General features: G+C 38.3%; 3 protein-coding genes and 1 long non-coding RNA gene across 8 annotated transcripts; 2 read left to right on the top strand and 2 right to left on the bottom strand.

The window, feature by feature from the left end:
- Positions 1 to 430: 430 nt before the first annotated feature.
- Positions 431 to 12363, bottom strand: LOC130987714 (CDT1-like protein a, chloroplastic). Its single transcript, XM_057911349.1, has 8 exons — positions 12004 to 12363; positions 11691 to 11810; positions 11351 to 11579; positions 10168 to 10872; positions 9874 to 10072; positions 9702 to 9792; positions 9505 to 9587; positions 431 to 759 (listed from the first exon to the last, which is right to left on the bottom strand). The coding sequence occupies exons 1-7, from the start codon at positions 12327 to 12329 to the stop codon at positions 9530 to 9532; spliced, it is 1728 nt and encodes a 575-aa protein (XP_057767332.1). The 5' UTR covers positions 12330 to 12363; the 3' UTR covers positions 431 to 759; positions 9505 to 9529.
- A 4407-nt stretch (positions 12364 to 16770) lies between these two features.
- Positions 16771 to 19447, top strand: LOC130987713 (probable lysophospholipase BODYGUARD 4). Its single transcript, XM_057911348.1, has 4 exons — positions 16771 to 17239; positions 18353 to 18708; positions 18791 to 18987; positions 19073 to 19447. The coding sequence occupies exons 1-4, from the start codon at positions 16837 to 16839 to the stop codon at positions 19380 to 19382; spliced, it is 1266 nt and encodes a 421-aa protein (XP_057767331.1). The 5' UTR covers positions 16771 to 16836; the 3' UTR covers positions 19383 to 19447.
- Positions 18259 to 22899, bottom strand: LOC130987712 (zinc finger protein VAR3, chloroplastic-like). Of its 5 annotated transcripts, XM_057911347.1 has the most exons (7): positions 22362 to 22892; positions 22104 to 22221; positions 21588 to 21868; positions 21207 to 21305; positions 20083 to 21101; positions 19608 to 19983; positions 18259 to 19245 (listed from the first exon to the last, which is right to left on the bottom strand). In XM_057911347.1, exons 1-6 carry the CDS (start codon positions 22784 to 22786, stop codon positions 19613 to 19615), a joined length of 2313 nt encoding a protein of 770 aa, XP_057767330.1. In that variant the 5' UTR covers positions 22787 to 22892; the 3' UTR covers positions 18259 to 19245; positions 19608 to 19612. The 5 variants fall into 5 exon arrangements, with proteins under 5 accessions (XP_057767330.1, XP_057767326.1, XP_057767328.1 ...); XM_057911343.1 differs by having other exon boundaries at positions 19608 to 21101; XM_057911345.1 differs by having other exon boundaries at positions 18259 to 18970; positions 19608 to 21101.
- Positions 22900 to 23977: 1078 nt separating this feature from the next.
- LOC130987711 (uncharacterized) lies at positions 23978 to 25355 on the top strand. Its single transcript, XR_009089835.1, has 3 exons — positions 23978 to 24131; positions 24242 to 24307; positions 25065 to 25355. It is a non-coding gene; the product is annotated as an uncharacterized LOC130987711 (long non-coding RNA).
- The last annotated feature ends 776 nt before the right edge of the window (positions 25356 to 26131 follow it).

The raw sequence follows: 26131 nt of genomic DNA, 5'->3' as shown, positions 1-26131 counted from the left end.
ACTTTATAATTATTTAATTTAAAATTATATTTATAGTGAGACTTTTCACTCTGTTTAAAAGTAAGCCGCGATTTTTTTTAGGTGGGAACATTACTCACACGAAAGTCAGAAAATTATCCGCACACAGACGGAAATTAAATACCTCTCACAAATGAAAATTTTTGAATGCCTCAGCCTTTCCACTGGCAAAATCTCCGGAAACAGTTTAGGTTGTATAAAATGAACCAATTCTTTTGAAACATTAAACACTAACCTGGCTAAAAATCGAAAAATGTGACAAATTTAGTAATTCATGTGTTAAATTCATGTGCTCTGTTACAAATTTGTTCTAGTACAGAACAAAAAAGGCTTCTTTGGTCAAATTCAAAATGTTGAAAAAAGATTACTATATCTCATTGTTTTGGTCAATTCAAAATTGTGCAAGAAGTCGATGCTAAATCAATTTTGGAACCAAACACGGCTCTGGTAGATTTATTTTCCCAGATAATCATATAATTTACAGGACTTGACTAATTTTAATTTACAACTGCAGTTTGAAAACTGCTATGATTGGAACGAAATGGGCAAAAATCACTTCTAAGTTCTAATTTATATCTCAGCACCAATTTCCAGCAGTTAATTTTAACTTAGTTAAAAAAGATTAATGAAGAAACACTGATGATAAAACACCTATTTTCCTTCTGGTTTCAAGCCTTCAAAGATGAGCAAAATCTGGCATTTCTTAAGTGACAAAAGCATGAACTTCTCATCATCAAACTGTAGGAACCATATTTTGATATACGGTTCGTGTGCCCACGATCCATTTCGGATATCTAACAAGTACATACAAAAACCATAATCCTACAAGGTAGTAAAAGAAGTATACCTGCGAAACGAGAAGTGATCGACTCCAGAGTTGATCTTCCGAATTGTTCCCACGGCAAGATTCGACGTTGGATGGCAACGATCTTCGAATCCTATCTCAACTCCAATGAACAAAAACTCTCAATCTCTTTCTTTCTCAATTTCTCTTCTTTTTCAAATTGTCTACAATTGCTACGTGATTCTTCATTCTTAAGAATGATATCACATACTTTTCTTTTCTTTTACTTTTGATTAAAATAGCAAAAGATAAGAATAATAGCAATTATTATGTTTGCCATTTATTTATTTCACTTTTGGCAAAGTGATATCTTTAGCAATTATTTATGAGAAAGAATCTAGAGATAATGAATTGTTTGCCCACTTGAGATTTAAGCCTTAATTTGGGCCAATCGGGGATCTACTAGCTCGAATAAAGTTTGGCCTCCCAGTGCTCGATTTTTCTTATTCAGCCCAGAATATAAATCGAGACACTAGTATTAATTTATTCCACTAGAAAATTAATACTGAATTACCTCTTTATTCTTTAGGTGAGTCGGGGCTAGTATTAGACTTAATTAATCTCCGTGTTTAAGATATCGAATATCCATTAATTAATTAATTCCTCTGACGGTCAATTAATTAATTAATTAGTCGTTTAATTATAAACGACATCTCGAGTGCTACCACTTAAACTTATTATCGTATCGGAACTAATTCCACCTGCAGGGTTTAATACGATAAACTTATTAAGTTCCTCGAGAGGATATTATCATCCTGTTATTAGCAGGACACAGATCCTTATTGCAATATAATCGCATGTCAAATAATAATTGCTATCACCCAAAGTATCGAGTATATTGAGCTTCAAGAGAACTCTCACCCATGATAAATCAAAGCAATAGTCAATCTATTATTCACACCGATTAATCCAACTAAGGTTAAGACTATTTAAGTCGCCGAGATCTTGATTCTTAATTAGTCAGAATATAAGAATTCATCTCACTGTGATCCTGTTCAATACACGAAGGTACTAGCAAAAATAAATAGCCAAGACAAACTATTTATCCATTTATGCTACAATCTAAACCAGCAACTCGTCCATAGTTGCCTCGATTGTGAACTCAATTTATATCTCAACTTTTTCCAATTATATGATCTTCTGTGATCTACAACACACCATATAATCTATAGTATGAGATAAATTGGACTATAATAGGATTATGCAATAACAATAATTCAGATAGGAAAATAGTAGTGAATAAGGTATCAATATATACAAGCATAAAAGTGTTGCTTTAAGTATATAACCCTTCAATTCTCCCACTTATACTAAAGCAAACTTTTAGTATACAACGTGACTAATAAACTGATAATATCCTCTAGCTATCCACTCACTTGTAAATCTCTATTACAAATTCTCCCACTTATACTAAAGTTTAGTTTAGTATCGGGAGGTCACGAACTCCAAGGTCTTCAACATGCTTGTTGAACACCGCACCAGGAAGACTCTTCGTGAAGGGATCAGCAAGATTATCAACTCCCGCAATATGCATCAAAGCTACATCACCATGTTTGACCACAGACCGAATGTAATGATACTTGCCATCAATGTGTTTCATGGATTGATGACATCTTGAATCCTTGCTATTCGCAATAGCAGCCTCGTTATCACAATAAATTGTGATGCACTTCGGCAAACTAGGAATCACATCAATCTCAGTTAGGAAGTTCCTGAGCCATACAGCCTCTTTAGCAGCTTCACAAGCAGCTACATACTCGGCTTCCATGGTGGATAGTGAATTGCATTTCTGCTTTACACTTCTCCACACAATGGCTCCACCTCCAAACATAAACACATAGCCAGTAGTAGACCGCCTCTTGTCCTTATCACCTTGATAATCGGCGTCTACATACCCTACTGGTGTCAGATCATGAGACTGGTAAACTAGCGCATACTCCTTAGTCCGTTTAAGATACTTGAGTATGTGCTTTACAGCAGTCCAATGAGCTTGACCTGGATTCGCCTGATATCTTGCTGCAATGCCAACGGCAAAACAAATATCAGGCCTGGTACACTGCATCGCATACATGAGACTTCCTACAGCCGAAGCATAAGGAACTGTCTTCATGCTCGCTATTTGCTCAGGTGTTGAGGGACACAAAGCTTTAGATAGCGGAACACCATGTCTGAAAGGTAGAAAACCTTTCTTAGCATTCTGCATGCTGAACCGTGCCAAAACAGTGTCAATGTAGGATGCTTGAGACAAACTCAACATTCTCTTAGATCGGTCACGACCAATCTTTATTCCGAGAATATATGCTGCCTCTCCCAGATCCTTCATTTCAAACTGTTGGGATAACCACTCCTTAATGCCAGACAATACATTCACATTATCACTAATGAGAAGTATGTCATCCACATAGAGTATAAGTAAAACCAAACTCCCATCGATACAGACCCTATAAACGCAGCTATCGTTGACACACTGCTCAAAACCATAAGTTTTGACCACGTTATCAAAACGTTTATTCCAGGATCGTGAAGCTTGCTTAAGTCCATAAATAGACTTCTTAAGCTTCCAAACTAGATGCTCTTCACCTTTCTTGATGAACCCTTCTGGTTGTAGCATATAGATATCTCTATCTTCTTCAAGATACCCATTCAAGAATGCGGTCTTGACATCCATTTGCCATACCTCAAGGTTCATATGGGCTGCCATGGACAAGAGAAATCGGATAGACTTAAGCATGGCTACTGGCGAAAAAGTTTCCTCAAAATCGATACCAGGTCGTTGAGTATAACCTTTCGCCACCAGTCTCGCTTTGAAGGCCGTAACCTTCCCATCCGGTCCTCTCTTGCGTTTGTATACCCATTTGCTACCAATGGCCTTTCGACCCTCAGGTAGCAAACATTTCTCGTATACATCCATGGCAGTTATGGATTCAAATTCTGAAACCATACATGCCTCCCACTCAAGAGCATCCGGATCTGCTAGTGCTTCGGAGTAAGTCCAGGGATCTTCTTCGATAAGCCCATCGTCAATTGAATCTTTAGATTTATTGACAAATGCATATCGACTGGGCAGTTTGCCCTTTGATTCCCTCTCACTTCGACGTGGCACTATTTCAGATTCGGTATCGACATTCTGTGCATTTTCTGATGAGACCTGCGGTACTACATCTTGCACAATTGGCTGAATTGGCTGACTTGTCGTGCCAATTTCTTTGACCTCTCCGAATATAATTTTACTCTTACTTTTATGGTTATTTATGTAGTCCTCTTCCAAGAATCTTGCGTTAGTGCTAATAACGACTTTTTGATCTTTAGGACAATAAAAATAACCCCCTTTCGTTCCTCTAGGATATCCTATAAACAACTTTACTTCAGTTCTAGAGCTCAACTTATCGGCATCCTTGTTCAGCACGTGTGCTGGACTGCCCCAAACCCGGATGTGGTTAAGAGAAGGCTTGCGCCCTGACCACAGCTCGGACGGGGTCTTAGCAACCGACTTAGAATGCACTAAGTTTAGAATGTAACCAGTTGTTTCTAAGGCATATCCCCAAAACGAAATGGGTAAAGTAGCAAAACTCATCATCGATCTAACCATCTCAAGAAGAGTTCTATTTCTTCTCTCTGCCACACCATTCTGTTGGGGTGTACCCGGTGTAGTCAACTGAGATGTAATCCCATATTCTAACAAGTATGCTCTAAACTCGTTACTGAGGTATTCGCCACCGCAGTCAGATCGCAATGACTTGATACTTTTACCTTGTCGCTTTTCTACTTCCGCCTTGAATATTTGAAACTTGTCAAAGCATTCAGACTTGTAGCGCAACAAGTAAATGTACCCGTACCTTGAGTAATCGTCAATGAAAGTGACAAAATACTCGTACCCTCCACGAGCTTGAGTGGACATAGGTCCGCACAAGTCAGAATGAACCAGTTCCAACACTTCTTTGGCCCTATACCCCTTGGCCTTGAAAGGCCGAGTCGTCATCTTTCCTTCTAGGCAGGATTCGCAGACTGGGATTGGTTCTACTTGAAGAGACTCCAAGATACCATCGGAAACCAGTCTTTGGATCCTCCTTAGATTGATGTGACCCAATCGTAGGTGCCAAAGAAGAGTTTGGTTCTCTAGAGAAGAAGCTTTTCTCTTCTTTTGGTTTGTAGTCAAAGTAAAAGCAGATGAAGAATAATCAAATGGACATGTAAAAGTATAAAGAGAATCAGCTGCACTTCTAAATAAAACTTGACCATCTTTAATGAATACTGCACTGTCTTCTAAAAGAACAGAATATCCATACTTTCGTAATTGAATGGTAAAAATCAAGTTTTTCCGAAAACCCGGAACATAGAGTACATCTCTTAAAACCAAAACATGTTCATCAATTAATAAATTCACATCTCCAATTGAAACAACGGGTAAGCTTGCTTCATTTCCCATGGAGAGTGCTAGCTCGCCTTTACTAAGCTCCCTTGTCCGCAGGAACCCCTGCAAGGTGTAACAAACATGGTCAGTTGCACCCGAGTCAACAACCCATTGATGGGAAGATCTCGAAACTGAATATGTTTCCGTTACTAGAGCAATAGAAATACCTTGAGCTTTCTTCATCAAGGGACAGTCGGATTTCCAATGTCCTACTTGTTGACACTTGAATCATTTCCCTTTCCCCTTTGGCTTGCCAACGCCTCCGGTCGGGCCTAGCTTCTTCTTGCTCCCACCTTTTTCTTGGCCTTTCTTGCCATGGGGCCCTTTCTTCTTCCTACCTTTCGGTGGAAAACTGGGTCATGTGGCAGTGGCCAAAGCCTGTGGACTCTTTCCCATGACCCCCTCGGCCGCTACCAACTCATTAAGCAGTTCATTTAGAGTGAACTTTTTCTTGCCCATTACGGCATTGAGTCGGAAGTTTTCGTAGGATTTGGGCAGAGTGTGGAGAACCATGTCTACCTTAATGGCATCCTCGATTCCTCCACCGAGCACGTCCAGCTCATTGAAATGATTAATCATTCCAAGCACGTGCTCGCGCACAGACGAACCTTCCATCATCTTTGAAGACATGAGTTTCCTCATGAGTTCAAAATGGACTGATCGGTCTGATTCCCCAAAGAGCTCCTCGAGGTTCCTTATAATTGCAGCCGCAGTCTCCAACGACTGATGTTGCAGCTGCAACGCAGAAGACATAGTGGTCATAATATAAGCTTTCGTCATATTATTCGCCCTATGCCACCGCTTATGGGCCTCCCTTTGCTCTTCAGAAGACCGAGTAGTAAGGTTCGCGGGAGCAGGAGTAGTAAGCACAAACTTATACTCCTCCGCGTCTAGGACAAATCCCAGATTGCGCTTCCATTCCGAAAAAATTCGGACCAGTAAGCGGCTTAGCAGATAAAACATTCAAAAGCGGGGTAATAGTCATATCTGAAATATTAAACAAACAAATGCAAATAAGAAAACACGTTATTGCATAAAGATTCGTAGCAATAATATTGTAACCTTTTGATAAAACAATATTATTGAAACCTCCGTTAGCCCAATCGAATTACACGCAAGCCACGTTCGTGTGGACGTTTACGCGCTCTTCGTTTGACCAGACACCCAGTCTTTGGTCTCATTCCATTTTCAACTTATCCTTATGAAAAAATGGGACCAATAAACGGACCTTGTCTAGACCACGCAATTTCAAGAAGGGACTCCGTTGGGGAGTTGTACTTGAAATAAACGCCTAAGCTATGACCACAGTTTAGTCAACTTTATGACTATCTTTTATTTTAACCCCTTCTAGAATAATCCATGAAAGACTAACCCGTGCAAGCCACGTTCGTGTGGACGTTTACACGAGAAGCTCTCACTATTCTCAAGGTTAAAATAATTAATTTTAATCATTTCTAGAATAATTCGCAGAAATTAATACATGCAAGTCACGATAGTGTGAACGTTTACATGCAAAAACTCCCACTTATTCACAAGATTAAAATATTTTTTAATTTAGAAGTTTAACCGACAAAAGTTGCAAATTAATAACGAGTGCAAGCCACGTTCGTGTGGACGTTTACACCAATTATCAATTTACTTTGTCTTAAACCAACTGTGGAGGTCTATATCAATTTTATTTAAAAAAATTGAATTATCCGCTTAATCTTTTACTTCAAAAGGTTTATAGGTTAAATCACGTTGACACGGAAAACCTAAGCATGCATTTCTATAACACATGTAATAAAACATGCTCGCTTGAAATTCTAAAACATGCTTAGAGAAAACGTGATAACACCTAGCATGATATACTATGCGCATTTAAAACCACAAAAAAAATATCATGCTTCTAAAAACACCTTAACGGTGATTAAATTCCACGACATAAAAGAAACCCGACAAAAAAAATTGTCGTCTTATCGTGGAAACCTGGAACCTGTTCTTCCCTGCCTATTTTATTACAAATGAATAAAATAAGGGAAATTAAATTCTAATCTATTACATAATAGATTTCTTCGTCTTTTGGCAAGTCTCGTCGTCCGCGAAACACTCCATCCATTAAGTAGCCCAAATTAAATAAAAGATCCCAAATTAATTAAATCAAAGAGGCTCAAATTAATTAAATAAAAGAGCCCAAATTATTAAGCTCAAATTAATTTAATTAAATAGGCCCAACTTAATTTAATTAAATAGGTCCAATATATTTAATTTAAGAGGCCCAAAAGAGAGCCCAATGGAATTAAATCATAGAAGTCCAAAAGATAGGCCCAATTCGTCAAACTGTCGCTGAACAGGTCAGCTAACTTCAACGCTCCGTTTGACCCCTCAAACGAACTCCAATCGTATTTTATGCAGAAATACGACTTCTTCGTCTTTGAAAGAGCTTTCCGTGGCCACTTGTTTCACCTCAATCGGACTTCTGTAGAGGAAGTTATAGCTGTTCTTCGGAGACTGCCAGAACTTGATTTCCTGCGAGAGGCACGGCGGCACCGGCTGAATTTCTGTGCTTCTCCATTTTGCATTCTATCACCCTCTGTTCTTGATTTCTATTGTTCTCCAATAGATAAACCAACAAAGAAAAAAAATACAAATGGAAATCCTAATCTAATCACGCATAGCTTGTCGTGATTTTAAGATTACAGGCCAAGATCGACAAATCAAATAAATGATCCACGATAAGACGACGAACAATATACAAAACCTGCATATTGATATAGCAAAGTTCTACCAAGATCTAATGGTTTTACTACTCATTAATCCGATAGAGCCGAAATGTCCGGACCTTGGCTCTGATACCAATTGTAGGAATCATATTTTGATATACGGTTCGTGTGCCCACGATCCATTTCGGATATCTAACAAGTACATACAAAAACCATAATCCTACAAGGTAGTAAAAGAAGTATACCTGCGAAACGAGAAGTGATCGACTCCAGAGTTGATCTTCCGAATTGTTCCCACGGCAAGATTCGACGTTGGATGGCAACGATCTTCGAATCCTATCTCAACTCCAATGAACAAAAACTCTCAATCTCTTTCTTTCTCAATTTCTCTTCTTTTTCAAATTGTCTACAATTGCTACGTGATTCTTCATTCTTAAGAATGATATCACATACTTTTCTTTTCTTTTACTTTTGATTAAAATAGCAAAAGATAAGAATAATAGCAATTATTATGTTTGCCATTTATTTATTTCACTTTTGGCAAAGTGATATCTTTAGCAATTATTTATGAGAAAGAATCTAGAGATAATGAATTGTTTGCCCACTTGAGATTTAAGCCTTAATTTGGGCCAATCGGGGATCTACTAGCTCGAATAAAGTTTGGCCTCCCAGTGCTCGATTTTTCTTATTCAGCCCAGAATATAAATCGAGACACTAGTATTAATTTATTCCACTAGAAAATTAATACTGAATTACCTCTTTATTCTTTAGGTGAGTCGGGGCTAGTATTAGACTTAATTAATCTCCGTGTTTAAGATATCGAATATCCATTAATTAATTAATTCCTCTGACGGTCAATTAATTAATTAATTAGTCGTTTAATTATAAACGACATCTCGAGTGCTACCACTTAAACTTATTATCGTATCGGAACTAATTCCACCTGCAGGGTTTAATACGATAAACTTATTAAGTTCCTCGAGAGGATATTATCATCCTGTTATTAGCAGGACACAGATCCTTATTGCAATATAATCGCATGTCAAATAATAATTGCTATCACCCAAAGTATCGAGTATATTGAGCTTCAAGAGAACTCTCACCCATGATAAATCAAAGCAATAGTCAATCTATTATTCACACCGATTAATCCAACTAAGGTTAAGACTATTTAAGTCGCCGAGATCTTGATTCTTAATTAGTCAGAATATAAGAATTCATCTCACTGTGATCCTGTTCAATACACGAAGGTACTAGCAAAAATAAATAGCCAAGACAAACTATTTATCCATTTATGCTACAATCTAAACCAGCAACTCGTCCATAGTTGCCTCGATTGTGAACTCAATTTATATCTCAACTTTTTCCAATTATATGATCTTCTGTGATCTACAACACACCATATAATCTATAGTATGAGATAAATTGGACTATAATAGGATTATGCAATAGGAAAATAGTAGTGAATAAGGTATCAATATATACAAGCATAAAAGTGTTGCGTTAAGTATATAACCCTTCACAAACTGCCCTTCACATGGTTTCTTGCTTCTCTCATATCGCCTCCGACAGCCTCGTACGCATGGCTTCTGGGCTCACAATCTTGTTGACACTGCAAGAGAGAAGATTAGGCTGAGATAATACTCGAAAATGAATCTGAGTCTTTCTATAGTTTGTGGAAATGGTGGTGGAGTGAAGGAAGACGAAGATTGGGAGAGGCGCGTACCATAAGAGGAGATCTCCACTCAACGCGGGCTTCTCATAAATCCACTCTGGAGCTAGCTCCTGCAGCAATCTGAGCTGCTCTTCCACCTCCTCTGTTGTAATAAATTTGTTTAGTGGGCTTTTTTACATACAAGAAATGATTTTTGAGTTTTTTATTTGGTTGATGATCTTACTTTTGTCAACAATGTCTAGCTGGCTGATTAGTTTCTGAATCAGTTCCTCTTTTGTGACGACTGAGCGTCTGATTGATTGGAAGAAGAAATAAATCCTGTCGAAGAGCTTGGGCAGGCCGGCAATCATTTTGCGGCGCCTCATTGCTTGAGAGATCGCTGGCTCCTGCTCCATTGATGCCAATCTCTCCTTTTCTTGAATCTGTAGATGCAAACACAGACAGACAATCAGAAAAAGGAAAAATCTCAACAGCTTAATTTCACAACCACTACGTAGGTAAGTTCAGTTATGCTTACAGATTGTATGAGAGACTGTGGGAGAATGCTGAAGATGTCGCCAGGCACTGATGACTTCCCTCGCCGCCCATCATCATTCTCATCATTCTTCACACTCTTCACCGGAGTATCAAATTTCAGAGGCCTATTTGGGGGCGGCCGTCTAACAAGCTTGCTTGGGGTTCTGAACGAATCATTATCGGGGCTCATGTAGCATCTTTTAGTCGGCTGAAGTGCAGGCGTGGCACTCGTAGGAGTAGATGCCATGCTCAGTGGCGTTTTGAGTACAGCAGAAGCCATCTCATCCTCGTTAGAAATGATACATTTTACCGGTGTTTCTGGGAAAGTTGACAACGTTTCACTGCCTAAAGAAGCTTCATATGAAGAGCATGTTTCCCTGCCTGAAAGTCTGGCGATTTCACTAGTTTCTTTATGAGAGCTACCTCCAGCAAATTTATCTTCAGAGTTAACTGAAGGAAGAGCAGCACCATTGAACGAAGACTGTTCTTGCTTTAGCTTTTCGACTTGATGGACAGAATTCCGCAGTGAAAAGCTCCTTTTAAATGATGGAGGCAGAAGTGAGGCTCTGACTGATAATCCTGAGAATGCCACACCCTGAGTCGGACCAGTCGAAGATGTGCCGGAAGGTCGAGCTGAATTTGTGCTCGGACCTCCCTTTGATCGATTAAAGGGCTCCGGTAGCACTTCTTCTGGAACTTCATCACCCTGAGTTCAGAATGTGGAAATTTGTCACTAATTAATATTTGAGAAGAACAGCAGCGCCACAAAATCAATGACAACAGTCATCACGATCGAGTCAAGTACACATATTACAAGCCACTCCATCTAGTCTAACGTGAGCAATAACAATGGTTCAAGCACATCATTGAGCTTATTAGCAAGTTTATGAATATGTATGTTGATACAGGTTTATGGCAATAAGGGTCAAATGCTGAATAATTTTGATTTGGCATTGCAAGAAAAGTTAATCTATCTACCAAAAAACATAGCCATAGCAGCAACCTTTTCAAATTCATACGCTGAGATATATCATAGATGCGGAATCAATATGATCCAAAAATAACTGATCAATGTGACAAATTAATCTCGACCACCAATAATTCAAGTCTTCAAAACTGACATTTTCTCAATGAGATGAACACTTGTAAATCGGAACAAGAATGTCTAAAGTACAAGTATTTACCTCTGGATGCGATTTGAAGAAATCTAGAAGTCTGCTGCGGAATACTTTTCGCAGCTGTAAATTTCCAGATTTCGACTTGCCTTTCCTCTTAATTGCTTCAACGTCCAATGTAATGCGAAGGTCGGGTTTCATACAGCTTGTGCGCTCGTCGTGTTGAAGGGTTTTCTCCAACACAATGGCCTCAGGCAAGATGAACTTCAATTGAGCTAAATGACTATATGTAAATCTCCTGAAATTTTAGGCCGACCAACAAATCAAAACTTGAAGCTGCTTCCCAGTCACAGAAAAGTAATAAAAATGTAATACTACATCCGTTAATCTGAGCTCAGATTCTGCATACCTATCGGTCAAAGTTCCTATTTGGGGGCTAATATTACTAAATGTCGTTGCAGATCTCTTCAATTGGAGCAGCCTGATTGAGGAATCCAAGCTGTTGAAGAATTTTTCCAACAACTCGTATCTGGAAAATAAACATCAAACATCCATTAGACACGAAAATGAAATATTACACAAAAAAAGGAAAAATATCACCAATGAATTTCAATATTTTCTTTGAGAAAACAGCAGATCTGAAAACGCATTCATAGATCACAAATCCTTAAAATAAAATGCAGATTCATCTTCAACGAATAAAATTCCGGAATACCACTCACTTTGCCGGAAGCTCTATCTCAGCAGCAGCAGGCTTCTTCAGCTCTGCAATCTCCTCTTCTTCTGAAATCGAAACCGCGTCGGTCCTCGCAGGCGGATCGGATCCCCGCTCCCGGAGCTTCATCGCCGCTTTCCTGACATCCGAAATCGACAGAGCCACGCCGCGGTTGCGCAGCCTCCGCGGCTGGTCCGCCGGCTTCCCGGGGGTCTTCACGCTCAGCGGGTCCGGGTTCGGGTCAGAAACCTTCCGATCCGACGGCGCAGGCGAACTCAGAAGCTTCTTCGACTTGAACGAAGAAGGCAGCGGCGACTGTTTACTGGCATCCATGGCTCTGCTCAAACACACACAGTGAAGGTGAAGCGGTGGATCCGGCGAGGTATATATAGGGAGCTGTGATAAGGGTTTTTTTTTGGCGCGCAGTCCGACGTGGCGGGGAGCCACGTCATCTTTGGCGCCATTTTCACCAACGGGAAGAAAATGAGGGCGTTTGTGTCATTTTATTATTTGGGCCGAGACGATGGGACTTTGAGGCTTATTTGGTGGGCTTAAGGCCCAAGTAATATTTTCTTTAATTCACCAAAAAATCCCTAAAATAATTTTTTTTAGGAAAAAAAAATCCCAAACATAATAATGAATTTATATAAAAAAAATATATGGTAATTGTGGGGAAATTTGGTTTTAATTAGTGCATTGAACGTTAGAATCCTCGAGGTTGAGGATGGAAATGCTATTTGGGAAAGCTACATTAATTTATTACATTTGAATTGATCAAGTATTATTAGGCATTAATCTTTGTGGCCACAAACAATGACCAACAAATTAGAATCAAGGTTTCAAGATTCGTAGAATATAACATAATCTCCGAATTAAAGTATAAATTATTATATTTGTATTAAATCAATATACGAGGTTCTAATAAAGACAAGGAAAATTTGTCAAGTCGTTTATTTTTTATGATTAATAAAATGTATAATTGAACATTTCATCATTATTACTATGATATTTTCATTATCGCCCATTCAACGAGATTGGATTAAATAAAAATAGTTCAAATGATAGAAATTGTCAAGGGCTTTAGAATATTTAAAAGTTTCAATTCATTTTAGTAAATAATGAATTAACATTGTTATTTTTATTTATCAATGTTAATCCTTCAAAATAAACGTGTCCCAAATTTTTAACTACAAATAAGCCCGTAACGTGGAATTTTCTAACATACAAGTCCCTCCTTGCTTAATGTAAAATATTATTACGGTGCCAAATTAATTTTATTCCAAGCTTTCTTCTACTTGTTTCGATTTTTGAATAATTTATTTTGAAGAAAATTAATCCATTCAGAACAATAAAGAAAATTAATATACATAGTTATTACCATGTTCTAGACGATTTTGGTCAAAATAGTTTCTTATATGCATATCGGTCAAACATTTACAAAATATATTTACCATCATTGTAACAATCGATCAAATTTAATTTCATGGGTCAAAATCAAAATCCCAATAATAAGTAATTGGAGTTTTATTTTATTTTACACATTGCACTATAATTTCCCAAATCGAACTAAATTCAAAACTAAAAAATACTATTAATAAAGAGACTTGATAGAAAAAAAAAAATAAAGAAAAATGGAGAAAGCCGAAGTTAAAAGAAATGGATCAAAAATTGTAGCTACTTCTGATGCTTCAAAAATAAAAATTAATAGAAGAAATTTGTCACAAAAATTATTTGAAATTATAATACTAGTACAGAGGGATAAGAAGCTATTTCAATATTATTTGTTTGTGCCTAAAAATATTTTATAAAATTGCTTAATCCTTATAAGAAACATCGAATGTGCATTTGAGTCGGGAAAAAACTCCTCCACCACAACAATTGGTGTCGTATGTAAAAAGAATTGAGCTAAGGTGTTGATGTAGGGATGATTTTGTTGTGATTAGGTCTGGTAATTGGTCCGGTTCAGTTATATTTTCTGGTTAATCGGAACTGATTAACTATTAGGTAACCGAAAACCGATCAAATCAATTTTTGGTTCGGTTAACCGATTAACCGGTTTATTTTCAAAAAAATTCATAGATATTACCAAAATAATATTCTTCTCGTAATTGGTATTATAATCTCATCGACGGTCGCATTAAATTTTATTTTTGACTATCACTTTTATCATTGATCAAAATAAATGGATGCATATATATAGCTCAAATGAATACGTACATATATGAAAAAATTAATTATAGATTAGTCGACATAAATTTTATAAAAGATAATTAAGTGATCAATTAAATATGATTTGATATTTTCTTTTATTTTCTTTTTATGAGTTGTTGTTTATCTCTTTTCCGATCCAACTAAAATAGAGACGTGAAAGGTTCAATTTTTATGCCTCCGTTCCAAGAAACAAATTAAATATAGGGGTAAATGCCGCTAAATCCTATAACTATCTGCGTTTTCGCGTTTTGCATCAGTTTCAAAATTTCTGCCATAGTATATCCCAACTAAGCATCCGAGCGGCTTTGCATCCGGCGAAGAATTCCGGCGACTTAACTTAATCTATGTGTCAAATTTTTTGACGACAAGATGAAATAAAGTCCACGTGGCTTAAATTGGTTGACATGTCCATTACATGGATTATTTATTTATTTATTAAATGATGTGGCTTCCAAAACCCTCAAAAGGATGTGGCTTCCCTTCCGGGAAGAAGCTGTCGGCCGGGTCTTCCCTTCCGGCGAGAAGCTGTCGGCCAAGTCACCATTCGACCGCTCTCTCTCCAGCGAGATCGTCACCCTCAACCTCCATCTCTCTCCCAGCCCCAAAAGAAAACCCTAGATCCCCAAATTCCACCATTCTCCTTCAATTATCGGCGATCGCACAGCCATAGAGCCGCCACCGCCGCCTAACCCTTGCCACCCCTCCGTTCTGGCTCTCCACTACTGAACCCCGACCACTGTCGCTCGTATCTCGAGCGGTAGTGCCGCCCTCTTTATCTCCCCTCTAAACTCCGGCGAGAAGCCACCCAATGGGGCACCCTTGCCCTCGGATGAACAGCAGCAGCAGCAGAGCCACCGTCATGTACCCAAGCCGTCACTCAACCGGTCCCTCCAGCTTCTCCATCTCCCAGCCTCACCAGATCTAGCTTAGTCTGAATCGCCTTGACTCGGGCCGAGTCGCGAGCGAGTCGGCCCAGCATGAGTGTCTTGTAGTTCTTCTCCAACATTCCGCCGATTGACAACCATCCATGGGTGGAGGTCGAAACTGAAGGCGGAATGGAAAAAAAATCGTCGGCCTCCCGTGGTGTACCAACGCACCACGTGCGTTGAGGATAGTACGCTTCTGGAATTATGCGAGAACAAGCCCTGGGTCTTGGAAATCATGGCAGATGCAGTGAGAAAATTGGGGTTGGAGTTGATCGGGAGTGTTCTGGAGAGCGAGGAGGCCGCGAAAACAGAGAAACGTGTGAAGAAAACGAAACGACGTCGTTTCGTGATTAGTAATTTCAATTAAACGTGAGGCAAAACGACGTCGCTTTGATTATCAGAATTAAATGACACATAGATAAGTCCGGCTGCCAAGTCAGCTTCAATTTTCCCAGAAAACTACATAGAATGCAAAAATTGCTCGGATGCTTAGTTGGGATATATTGTGGCAGAAATTTTAAAACTGATGCAAAACGCGAAAACACAAATAGTTATGGGATTTATGGGTATTAACCCCTTAAATATATTACTGCGATATCATCATATGGCAAATGAAATGGTGAAGTTGGAATATCATATTATATATGGAGTAAAATTTTGGAATAGCCAAAATGGATCATAAAACACAAATTATGGCCACTCATTGAAAAAACATAAATTTTGGCCATTTTTATAGCTTTGGGACGTTTTTGCCCTTAATTGGGCGGACTGTGTAGGGTTAGGAGCGTGGGTCGCGTGCCGGGTAGGATCAGGCACGCGGGTCGGGTTAGGCACTTATGGCACTATTAGTGCCATAAGTGCCAACAAATTTTTTTTTACTCCCCCTGCCCTGTCTACCCCCCAGACCCCCGACCCCACCCACCCCCAAGCCAAAAACAAAAAAAAAAAATCAAATTTTACTTTTGTTATTTTATTTTATGGCACTAATAGTGCCATAAGTGTCAACGAAAATCCAAAATAAAATAAAGTAAAATGGTCTTTTTAGCACTTATGGCACTATTAGTGCCATAAGTGCCAAACATGCAGAACAAATATAGAAACAACAGCATCATCTAAACCCTAAATGGAACATTTAAACCCTAAATGGATAATTTAAACCCTAAATGGAATATCTAAACCCTAGGGGAAGTGTTTAAAAAGTTTCTTTTGGCTTGGGGGTGAGTGGGGTCGGGGGTTTGGGGGGTAGACAGGGCAGGAGAGTAAAAAAAAAATTCGTTGGCACTTATGGCACTAATAGTGCCATAAGTGCCTAACCCGACCCGCGTGCCTGATCCTACCCGGCACGCGACCCGCGCTCCTGACCCTACCCAGTCCGCCCAATTAAGGTTATATTAGGCATATTGCCTAATTAATGGCCATAATTTGTGTTTTTTTCAATTAGTGGCCAAATATTGTGTTTGCATGTTCAATGTGGCCATTTGACACCATTGTTTCTTATATATGCTTGTACTAAAAATAAAGACTTAGGAAAGGTAAATTAAATTTTTAAAATGAAATATTATAAAATATTAGAATATAATAAATATATGTTATTGAATCGGTTATTCGGTTTAAATTATTTTGGCCCATTCGTCTCTACCAATGTATAAATTAAAAGTTGCGACGTGTCTCTTTGTATCATCTCTCTTTTCCTGCAGCTGAAGATGTCTGGGAAATGGGTCTCAAGAATCCCAGAAAGCTTGATCGCTGCAGCCAGTCTAGCCGTCTTCTTCTTGCTAGACATTCTAGACCTCGTAATGTGCTTCATCTTCAGAATTGCCGACGGATTCTTGGAAGGCGCCGCCTCTTCATGCTGCTGTGTTCAACAGCGACATCCATCGCCGCTCCACGCTGAGCTGTCGGAGAGCCTCCATGGAAGAAGAAACGTAGTTAGGGAAATGGTGATGGGCTTCCTCTTCCTCAAGCTTCCACCATTTCTTACCAGAAAGAGAAAGGGGCCCACGTTTCTTACCAGAAAAAATAGGTGGTCTGATTGCGGCTGTCAGTCTTGCCTTTCATGGACCACTCGTTCCGCCCTTCATCTTCTTGTCAAACAACAACAAAGAGGTATCAACATTTCTTTTTTTTCTTTTTTGGGAAAATTTGTGATGTTTGTTGACTAATTCATCTTGCTTAACTGGCTTTTGTTTGTTCCGAGGAATCCTTTTAGTTTAAGATAGAATCTTTCATCCGTTATGTAAGGTTATACCATTGACTTTTTTTTTTTTTTTTTTTTTGAGAAGGCTATACCATTGACTTTTGAAACAACACAAATGCATTGAAACGTTACTTTTAAAAATTAGCTTTGATAAATAAAACATACTAGTAAGGTTAATCACTTGTTTACTGGATTCAAACTCTGAGATATTTCAACATCTTTGATTATTTATAATACTCGTTTAAATTAATTTTGCTCGATTCATATCTCATTCTAATATTATACTCTCTCCGTCCGAGAACGGCACGGGTTTTAATAAAGTAATTGATGTGTTGTGAGTGGAATAAGGGTCCCACATTTTATGTGAGAGTTAAAATAATTAAAGTGGAGTAAGGGCCCCACCTACTTTTATCAAAAATAGAAATGGATACTAAAATGTGGAACGGCCAAAAAAGGAAAGTTGGATACTAAAAGCTGGGACGGATGAAGTATTTGATTGATAAATTTAGCAATGAAGAAACTGAGGGGTAACAAAAAAATCTATTTTTATCCCTTCTTGGAGACTTTTGCAGAAAATGAGGGAAAATAAATGAGAGATTTAAAGAGAGAAGTTTTTGTTATTCCTCATTTTTTTCATGATGAACACACCCTTAAGGATAAAACTACTCAATCATGCATTTTATGAATCCTGCAAAGTAAACGTCCTCTGGAAGACTGTGTTAAATCCGAGGATTAACCCTCGACAACAGAGAAGTTAAGGGATTGTGCATTAGTTTTGTTGGGGCTCGTTTGCCACGTGGTATGAGATAATGTGTGATATCTTTGATTTGAATGCCTAATAATTATTAGATATACAAGAACCAAAAAGATAATGAATAGTATTTGTGAATTTATAAAGGGCGTTAATTTTTTACGCAAACAACGTATTAGGGTGCTATAGGTATTTATCCCACTGTTATCATGCATAGCAAACGAGCCACTTATGGATGAAAATTGATAGTGCATAAGTTTCCCTTTGACAGAGAAGGAGGAGATTAGAGCAGAAGGAGAAAATAGTGGGCAGAATGTGATATTCATACATGGTTTCCTCTCATCGTCTTCACTTTGGAAAGAGACCGTCTTCCTCAATCTCTCCGAACACTCGAGGCAAAACTACAGATTATTTGCAGTAGATTTACTAGGATTCGGCAGCAGCCCGAAGCCCGAAGACTGCCCCTACACGTTGACGAATCACGTAGAAATGATCGAGAGCTCCGTGATCGGCCCGTTTGAGCTGAGCTCCTTCCACCTAGTCGCACACTCCATGGGCTGTGTGATTGCTCTAGCATTGGCTGCAAAGCACTCTGCTTCAGTGAAATCAATCACTTTGGTAGCTCCTGTGAGTCATCGTCTTCTTCGGTAGACCTAGAAAGTCGTCTCTACTATTCTAAGCCATTGATTATTCTGTCTCTGAGTCTCAGCCTTACTTCTCTGCTTCGCGAGGAGATGCTACTGCAGAAGCCCTCGGACAGATTGCTGCAAGGCGGGTGTGGCCGCCATTGCTGTTCTTCTCGGCCTTCATGGCGTGGTACGAGCACCTGGGCAGATGCGCATGTTTCTTCCTGTGCCGGAATCACAGATTCTGGGAATGGATTATAAAGCTGGTAACACGAAGCAGGTTAGATACTTAGATATACTATATGTAAACCACAAGGTGAAAATCAAGATTCTTGGCTGAAATTTCTGCTTCCTCCTCTCTCTAGGGATCTTCACTTCATGACCACGGATGTGACACGGCACACTCATCATTCGGCCTGGCACACGATGCACAACGTAGTCTGTGGCGGGGCGAGGTTCTTGGACGGGTACCTGGAGGTGCTGAGGGCAGCCGGGGCGAAGATCTGTGTCGTGCAGGGGGGGAAGGATGAAGTTGTGCCTGTGCAATGCAGCTTGAATTTGAAGATGAAGGATCCAGAGATAGAGCTTCATATCATACCAAAAGCTGATCATAGTGGTGTGATTTTGGGTAGAGCAGAGGAGTTTACTAGGGATTTAGAGAGGTTTTGGGCATGATGATTGAAGTAAATTGATACTTCTTGACAAAAAAAAATTTATATTTTCACTTATTTGATGTTTGATAGGCTGGCTAAGAGACTATATACAAATACAATCACATGAATTTACTGAAATTCGCCTGTTTGCAAAATAAATAATTCAAAACACATAAAAAGGTAACATACTGCATGTTACATAAATAACAATATATGCAGCAGAGTATGTTAAAAATGACTAACTCACTGAAATTAACTGCTGTCGCCTTCCTTCTTCAATGGATTATTAGGGACTATAGGAAGATTTCTTCTGTATTGCTGATTTGTCAGCCGCCGTTCAAGGGGCGTTTTCCTCTTGCTCACGACAAACCTGTTGACACCCTTCCGCATTGGCATTATCGAGGGGAAGTCTTCGTCTGGGATCTGGCTTAGCTCTGATATGTCCTTTATCTGAGCTACACGCTTGAACCACCTTTCGGTTTTGGCTTCCTCTGACATATCGAGAGGATCTGGTTCCTTGACAGCTGACCCCTCCAAGCTCGGACCACTCCAGCTAGTACGGACATTTTCATTTTTAGGCGGCTGAGACGAAGCTCCTCCATGCCCAGCTATGGAAGCATTCCCTGCTCCAGAATATCCACCAGTTTGTGTATTAGTGTTCATGGTGTGGGAAGTGAAAGAATTTTGGACATTGCCCCCACTATGATGTTTCGAATAATCACCACCAAATTGTGCGGCACCGGTTTCGCTAGACAAAGCTCCTCCATGTCCAGCTACGGAAGCATCCCCTGCTCCAGAATATCCACCAGTTTGTCTATTAGTGTTCATGGTGTCGGACGCGAAAGAATTTTGGACAGTGCCCCCACTATATTGTTTCGAATAATCACCACCAAATTGCGCAGTACTGGTTTCATTCGTATACAGAGAGTCCCCTGAGCTCCTTGCATTTTGATCATTCCTCCAAACAGTACTTGAATCCGCCATTCCATGCTTTGCATCAAATTTATCAGTATGTTCCCTTGCTTTACTAAACGATGTATCACTGACAGTATTTGCTGGTGAATCTGGACCACCGGGCTGCTCCGTGCCTTTGTTAGCGAAATAGCCAGGAGGGAAGGGAACGAAAGGCACAAAATTAGTATTGTTTGCCTGATCCATTGCGACCTGCCTTTTGTACTGTGGAGAAGTAAGTGAACGATCTTTCTTTTTACTAACCACGAACCGGTTCTCTCCCTTGCGCACTGGCATTATCTCAGGGAAATCTTCATCCGAGACTGCATTTGGCAAATCTTTGGCATTTTGTAGTTCAGCCATCCTCTTGAACCATCTTTCTGCCTTTTCAGTTTGCTCTCCCTCGTTATTCTGGATATCAATCTGACTTGCCGAGTCTCTTGTGAGCTGAGTATTCCCAGATAAACCCTGAGGAGTGCTACTTATAGCTGTCCGGTTCCTGACATCTGATGAGGCTGTATTGTTAGCTTCTACTGGTATTTTATTTCCATTATCCATCTCCGGAGTTTGATATCTCCTAGAGAATGTATCTGCAGGTAGTGGCACGAAAGGAACAGCCTTGGCATGGTTGCTCCCTGAATATCGAATATCTGAAGAACCTGACTGAGATAAAGGAGAGAACTGCGTCCCAATCTTTTGAGAGTTATTGTTATTAAACAACGGAGCACCAGGACGTCGACAGTCACATCTCAAACAAACCGTATTCCTTCCATAATTATAGAAACTGCATCTGCAATACAGCGCATTAACAATACATCACATCAGTCTTAACAAAAAATTCTGAATTGCTGTAAATTGATTCTTTAGCATACAAAGAACACAGGAAAATGCTTACTCAGGGCATTCCCACTCCCCGCCAATTAGTTGTCTCTTTGGTCTGGGTTCCTCACATTCAAGGCATTTAACGTTTTTTGCAAAGTTCATAAAATCGCACCTGCCAAAACAGATTATTGGAAAAGGTAAAGGAACCGAAAAACAAGTTATATCCTACTTAGATATTCCAAGACTACTTTATTCATTTCACAACAGAGGAAGATGGAAAACCTCACTGTTAGGGGCGGAATCACAATTAAATAAAACGAAGTAGCAAGCAAAGACTAATTTTTGGTCTCTCTTAGCCTCAGAGGATTCATCATACCATCTTTTTACATAAAAGAGAATACTTCTCTAAAGCATTTATAATATGATCTCATGAAAAAATAGAAGATATACGCACTTCTGACATATCCAGTCGCCTCTCTTCATTTCAATATTTTGTCCATTAGGATTCGGGACATGTCTATCACTGCCCGAAAACTGATGTCCTGAAGCAGGCATGTATCCTGTCGGAGCTCCACCACATACTGTAACCATTTCATGCAACAGATTCCGCACAGACGAATCAACGAGTTCCCTACTATACAGCCCATTTCTTTCAGAAGAAGCTGTAGGATTGCTTGCATAACTTATTATATACTTCATTAGATCAGTCAATCTTGCTTTATCAACTTCTGCTACCTGACATTTAAAAGAAACAAAAAAAAAAAAAAACATCAACCACTTTCTACTATCACCTGAAAAAATGGCATTCTGCATTACATAGGCCACGGCAAGAATCATTAAGAAGAATCCAGAATTCTAGTAGCAACATAGCAGAGAGTGCAACTTGAAAAAAAAAATTATATATATGATTCTATAAAGCAATTTAGAGAACTAGTTTCAGCAGATAAAAAGGAAAGTGTCATCCACATACATTGCTGCCAGCAGTTCCCAAAAACGCCCTCATCCTTCTTGCCGTGTCAAGCGCACTTTTGAACAAAAATGGAGTTCCATTTGACACAACAGCTTCAATATCCTTCCTCGAAAGCCGTCTGTTTCAATTTGTCAAATCAGACATTCAGCTAGGAAAGAAGCTACAATTCTAAAAAACTGCCTCAACAAATTCAGTAGTCAATCAAAATTTGTACCTCACATTGCACGTTTAATCACAAAATGAAAAAAGAGTACAAACCCGATAAGATCTGGTCGGGCACGAGAGAAAGCGATGCAAGCGGCGGCGGCGCTGACAAAATCGTCGCTCAATTTCTCATACACCACGAAGGCGTCCTCCGGCGGGATCTTATCGCCGTGAGGGGCGGAATATCCCTGTCCATTAGATAAAAAATTGAGAAAATTGATCCATTCCGGCCACGGGTGGTGGAGGTGCTGCTGAGCGGCGGAGGATTGGAGTGCGTAGGTGTTATTGCTCGGTTGAGAGTGGAAGCAGCTGGGGGGTTGGGGAGTTAGGGTTTTTGATTTGGAAAGAGGAGAGCGGGTGTGGAGACGGAGGGGAGCGATGGAAAGAGAGGAAAGACGGCGGTGAAGAAGGATAAGCGATGGTCGGAGGGGTGGGAAGGGGGCCGTGAGGAGGGTCATGAACCTGGTGGCGCCGCCCATGCCGGCGGTGACGATGGCGGCGGCGGTGGCTGTTAGAAGATGTGGTTTTGATTACGACGAGCAGTGGAGTTGCAGGATTTTACTCAGGTTTTAGATTTGCTCTCTTCACTCTCTTCCAAAAATTGCATTTGCGTCCTTTTACTTATCGGATTTCACGTCTTCGGCCCCAAGCCAAAAGCCAGAAATCGAACCGCCGACCACTCATTTTCACTCAATACATTAATAATTTTTTATTTTTTATTTTAAATTGAGTATTTCATTTTCAAGTGATATTTTTTTATGGGATGAACGAAAATGAAAAATGTACTAATACTTTCTTACGAGACGGATGAAGTATAAAAGATTGGGCAAAATTATTTTTTTTAAATAATCAAATAATTAAAAAAATATTTTTAACCTTAAAATTGTTTTAAAATCACTAAGATGCTCCATATTTTATTTTGGGTTGTCTCATTATAAATGGTTTGTTTCTATAAATGACAAAATTTAACAAAAAAGTGTAGTGTAGAGACCCAAATATTTTAATTATTTGCTTTAATTTAACTAAATTTAAGTTTTATATTTTATAAGTCGCGCCTAAATATTGCATGAGCATGAGCATTTAATTATAATAAATTCTAAGCATTATTATTATTATTATTATTATTATTATTATTATTATTATTATTATTATTATTATTATTATTTACCCTAACACACCTTTCCTTTTTGATTAAATCAAAATTATGGAAAGATTTTTCTTAATTGATTTCTCTACCAAAATTAAAACCCTAACTTCTAGTATAAATATATGCCTCTTCGTACCTCTCGTCTCACACTTAAAATCATCGAATTCTTTCTCTATTTTATGGGATGAGGTAAGCCTTTGCCTATTCTCTGCATTTCCTTTGTATTCCTTTATTTTTGATTTTTTTTTTTCATGCCCACTTTATATACATATACATAGCTTTATTTTGATTTAATGTTTTGAAGCATGAATATATATATATATAGGGTCAAGTTAAACAAAGAATGACCCTATGTATAGAGAATAAAGAATAGATCTGAGCCCTTAAAATCGCTTAATCGTTCGGTTAAAAATAAATCTAGTGTCCAATTTTAATTACCATAATTATTGTTCGAAATTACATTTTAAATAGAATAAGGGTATTTCGGTAACTGTGCAAATTAGTATAAACTGGAACCACCGGATTTTACTCCCATTTACCTCATTTCATCTCCCCCACCCCATTTTACTCCTAATATACCCTACAATCGGTAACTTCTCTCTTCCCCTGCCTGTTCTCGGTCCCGGCGGCTGTCCATAGCAGGGCGCGCGTCGCTACGATCGATGTTACTCTGTGCGGTGGGTTTCCAGGTTTTTCGACAAGAATTAGTTTTCATTTACAGATTTTCGACCATCTCTTCTATTTTCGATTGTTCATTGAATCATTTTTTTTTCCGATTATTTCGTAGTTCTTGGTCGACGATTTGGAATAGAGGTTTTCTGCTTGAAGACATGGTGTGGCTGAAATCGAACAGGTAAGTCGTTTTGTTTTTTATTTTTGTTCGAATTTTTTGTTGACTTTTAGGGGTTTTAAATCGAACAAGATTTAGGATTTTCGATAATTAATGGTTTTCAAAATTAAAATCAAAATTTTTAATTGGGATTTAAATGTATCAATCGAAATCAAAAAGTGATAGGGTTTATGTGATTCTATATTCGGGTTTTCAATTATTTTAGATTAATGGTTTTCAACTGTCTGGATTTTCAATTTTGTTGCAGTCTATTTGATTAGGTTTATATAAGTAATAGGATTTTCAGATGGCTTCTGGAAAGGGGAAATGGAAAGATCGGATGGGTATGAGAGTGTGTTCGAAATATTTCGATTTTTGTTCGTAATTTTAAGAGTCAAAGTTCAATGTATCTAATATATGTTTCAAGCTTCGGATATTCGGATTGTTTTGGTCCAGTTTTGTGATTCTATATTTGGGGACTGATTTTTCTATAACAATTTATCTCACTTTATCTCCATTAAATTCTCCAACATTTAAATTGCGGCATTTTCTACTGATTTCATGGTTGTTGGGGCACCTTCTTTTTGGCCCCTTAATTTTAATTATTACGAAAGATTGTGGTTTGCTGAGAAATCAGTCTTTGTATTAATAATTGTGTTGTAGATTCAAGAAATGGATGGCGCTACAAAATGAATGAAATTTCTATGAACCATTTTGATTTTCCAGTTTTTTTAACAGAATATATGTGCTGATTTTGTCATCCATCACCCCTATGTTGCAGAGCTTATCAGGTTCAGCCAGTTCAGACAACATATAACTCCACATCCTCTGATTATCAGATTCAGGGCTTTGATTTTTACTAGTTTGTCGATGCATAGTGTGATACAAAGAGACTATGTGGGTGATGATTATGAATGTTGAAGAGACTGAATTCGAATTGATCATTAGGTTTTTTGAAACAAGAGTGTTTTGTTTGATTGATGAACTATTTCTCTAATGTCATTGTAATATGTGGCAGTTATGTTGCCCGGGTGAGAAGTTTGCGAAGAGTTAATGTTGGTTTGATTTTTCATTCGAGTATCATTTCATCAAAGAATTGTATTATGTTCATTTAGAATTTTGTTCTGTTCAAGGTAAAATATAAATATTTGAGGTTTGCAAAGAGTTTATGTTGGTTTATTTTTTTCTTACTAACATAAAGCATTTTGAAGTGTAAAATATTCAACATAAAAATTTTCGAACAAGCTTAAAACAATTATGAACATAAATAAAATTTTGATTTTTTCTTACTAACATAAAATATTTGACATAAAGCATTTTGAACAAGCGTAAAAAATTTACGAACACCTAAATAAAATATTTGAATATTTCTTACTAACATAAAATATTGGACGTAATATTTGACATAAAGAAATTTCGAACAAGCATAAAAAAATTACGAACACCTACATAAAATATTTGAATTTTTCTTACTAACATAAATATTTGACATAAGCATTTCGAACAAGTGTAAAAAAAATTACGAACACCTAAACAAAATATCCGAATTTTTCTTACTGACAATTCCTAACAATAACATATGATTTATATTCATGAACATCTGAATAAAATATTTGAATATTTCTTACTAACATAAAATATTGGATGTAATATTTGACATAAAGAAAGTTCGAACAAGCGTAAAAAAATTACGAACACCTACATAAAATATGTGAATTTTTCTTACTAACATAAATATTTGACATAAGAATTTCGAACAAGTGTAAAAAAAATTACGAACACCTAAACAAAATATCCGAATTTTTCTTACTGACAATTCCTAACAATAACATATGATTTATATTCATG

This window comes from Salvia miltiorrhiza, chromosome 6 (assembly GCF_028751815.1).
Source record: "Salvia miltiorrhiza cultivar Shanhuang (shh) chromosome 6, IMPLAD_Smil_shh, whole genome shotgun sequence".
Classification (NCBI taxonomy): domain Eukaryota; kingdom Viridiplantae; phylum Streptophyta; class Magnoliopsida; order Lamiales; family Lamiaceae; genus Salvia; species Salvia miltiorrhiza.
Note: the sequence above shows the minus strand (reverse complement) of the source record. Positions and strands in the feature narration are given on the sequence as shown.

What these genes read in the sequence shown, in the direction of transcription:
- LOC130987714 (XM_057911349.1), bottom strand. Translation starts at nt 12,329, where the DNA reads ATGGATGCCAGTAAACAGTCGCCGCTGCCTTCTTCGTTCAAGTCGAAG. An exon ending in TCTTCAAATCGCATCCAGAG is followed by an intron (nt 10,873 to 11,350) that starts GTAAATACTTGT and finishes TTCTGAACTCAG; the next exon opens with GGTGATGAAGTTCCAGAAGA. An exon ending in CACAGTCTCTCATACAATCT is followed by an intron (nt 10,073 to 10,167) that starts GTAAGCATAACT and finishes TTGCATCTACAG; the next exon opens with ATTCAAGAAAAGGAGAGATT.
- LOC130987713 (XM_057911348.1), top strand. Translation starts at nt 16,837, where the DNA reads ATGTCTGGGAAATGGGTCTCAAGAATCCCAGAAAGCTTGATCGCTGCA. An exon ending in TGTCAAACAACAACAAAGAG is followed by an intron (nt 17,240 to 18,352) that starts GTATCAACATTT and finishes TCCCTTTGACAG; the next exon opens with AGAAGGAGGAGATTAGAGCA. An exon ending in CAATCACTTTGGTAGCTCCT is followed by an intron (nt 18,709 to 18,790) that starts GTGAGTCATCGT and finishes TCTGAGTCTCAG; the next exon opens with CCTTACTTCTCTGCTTCGCG.
- LOC130987712 (XM_057911342.1), bottom strand. Translation starts at nt 22,786, where the DNA reads ATGGGCGGCGCCACCAGGTTCATGACCCTCCTCACGGCCCCCTTCCCA. An exon ending in TGGGAACTGCTGGCAGCAAT is followed by an intron (nt 21,869 to 22,103) that starts GTATGTGGATGA and finishes TTTAAATGTCAG; the next exon opens with GTAGCAGAAGTTGATAAAGC. An exon ending in GGGGAGTGGGAATGCCCTGA is followed by an intron (nt 21,102 to 21,206) that starts GTAAGCATTTTC and finishes GCTGTATTGCAG; the next exon opens with ATGCAGTTTCTATAATTATG.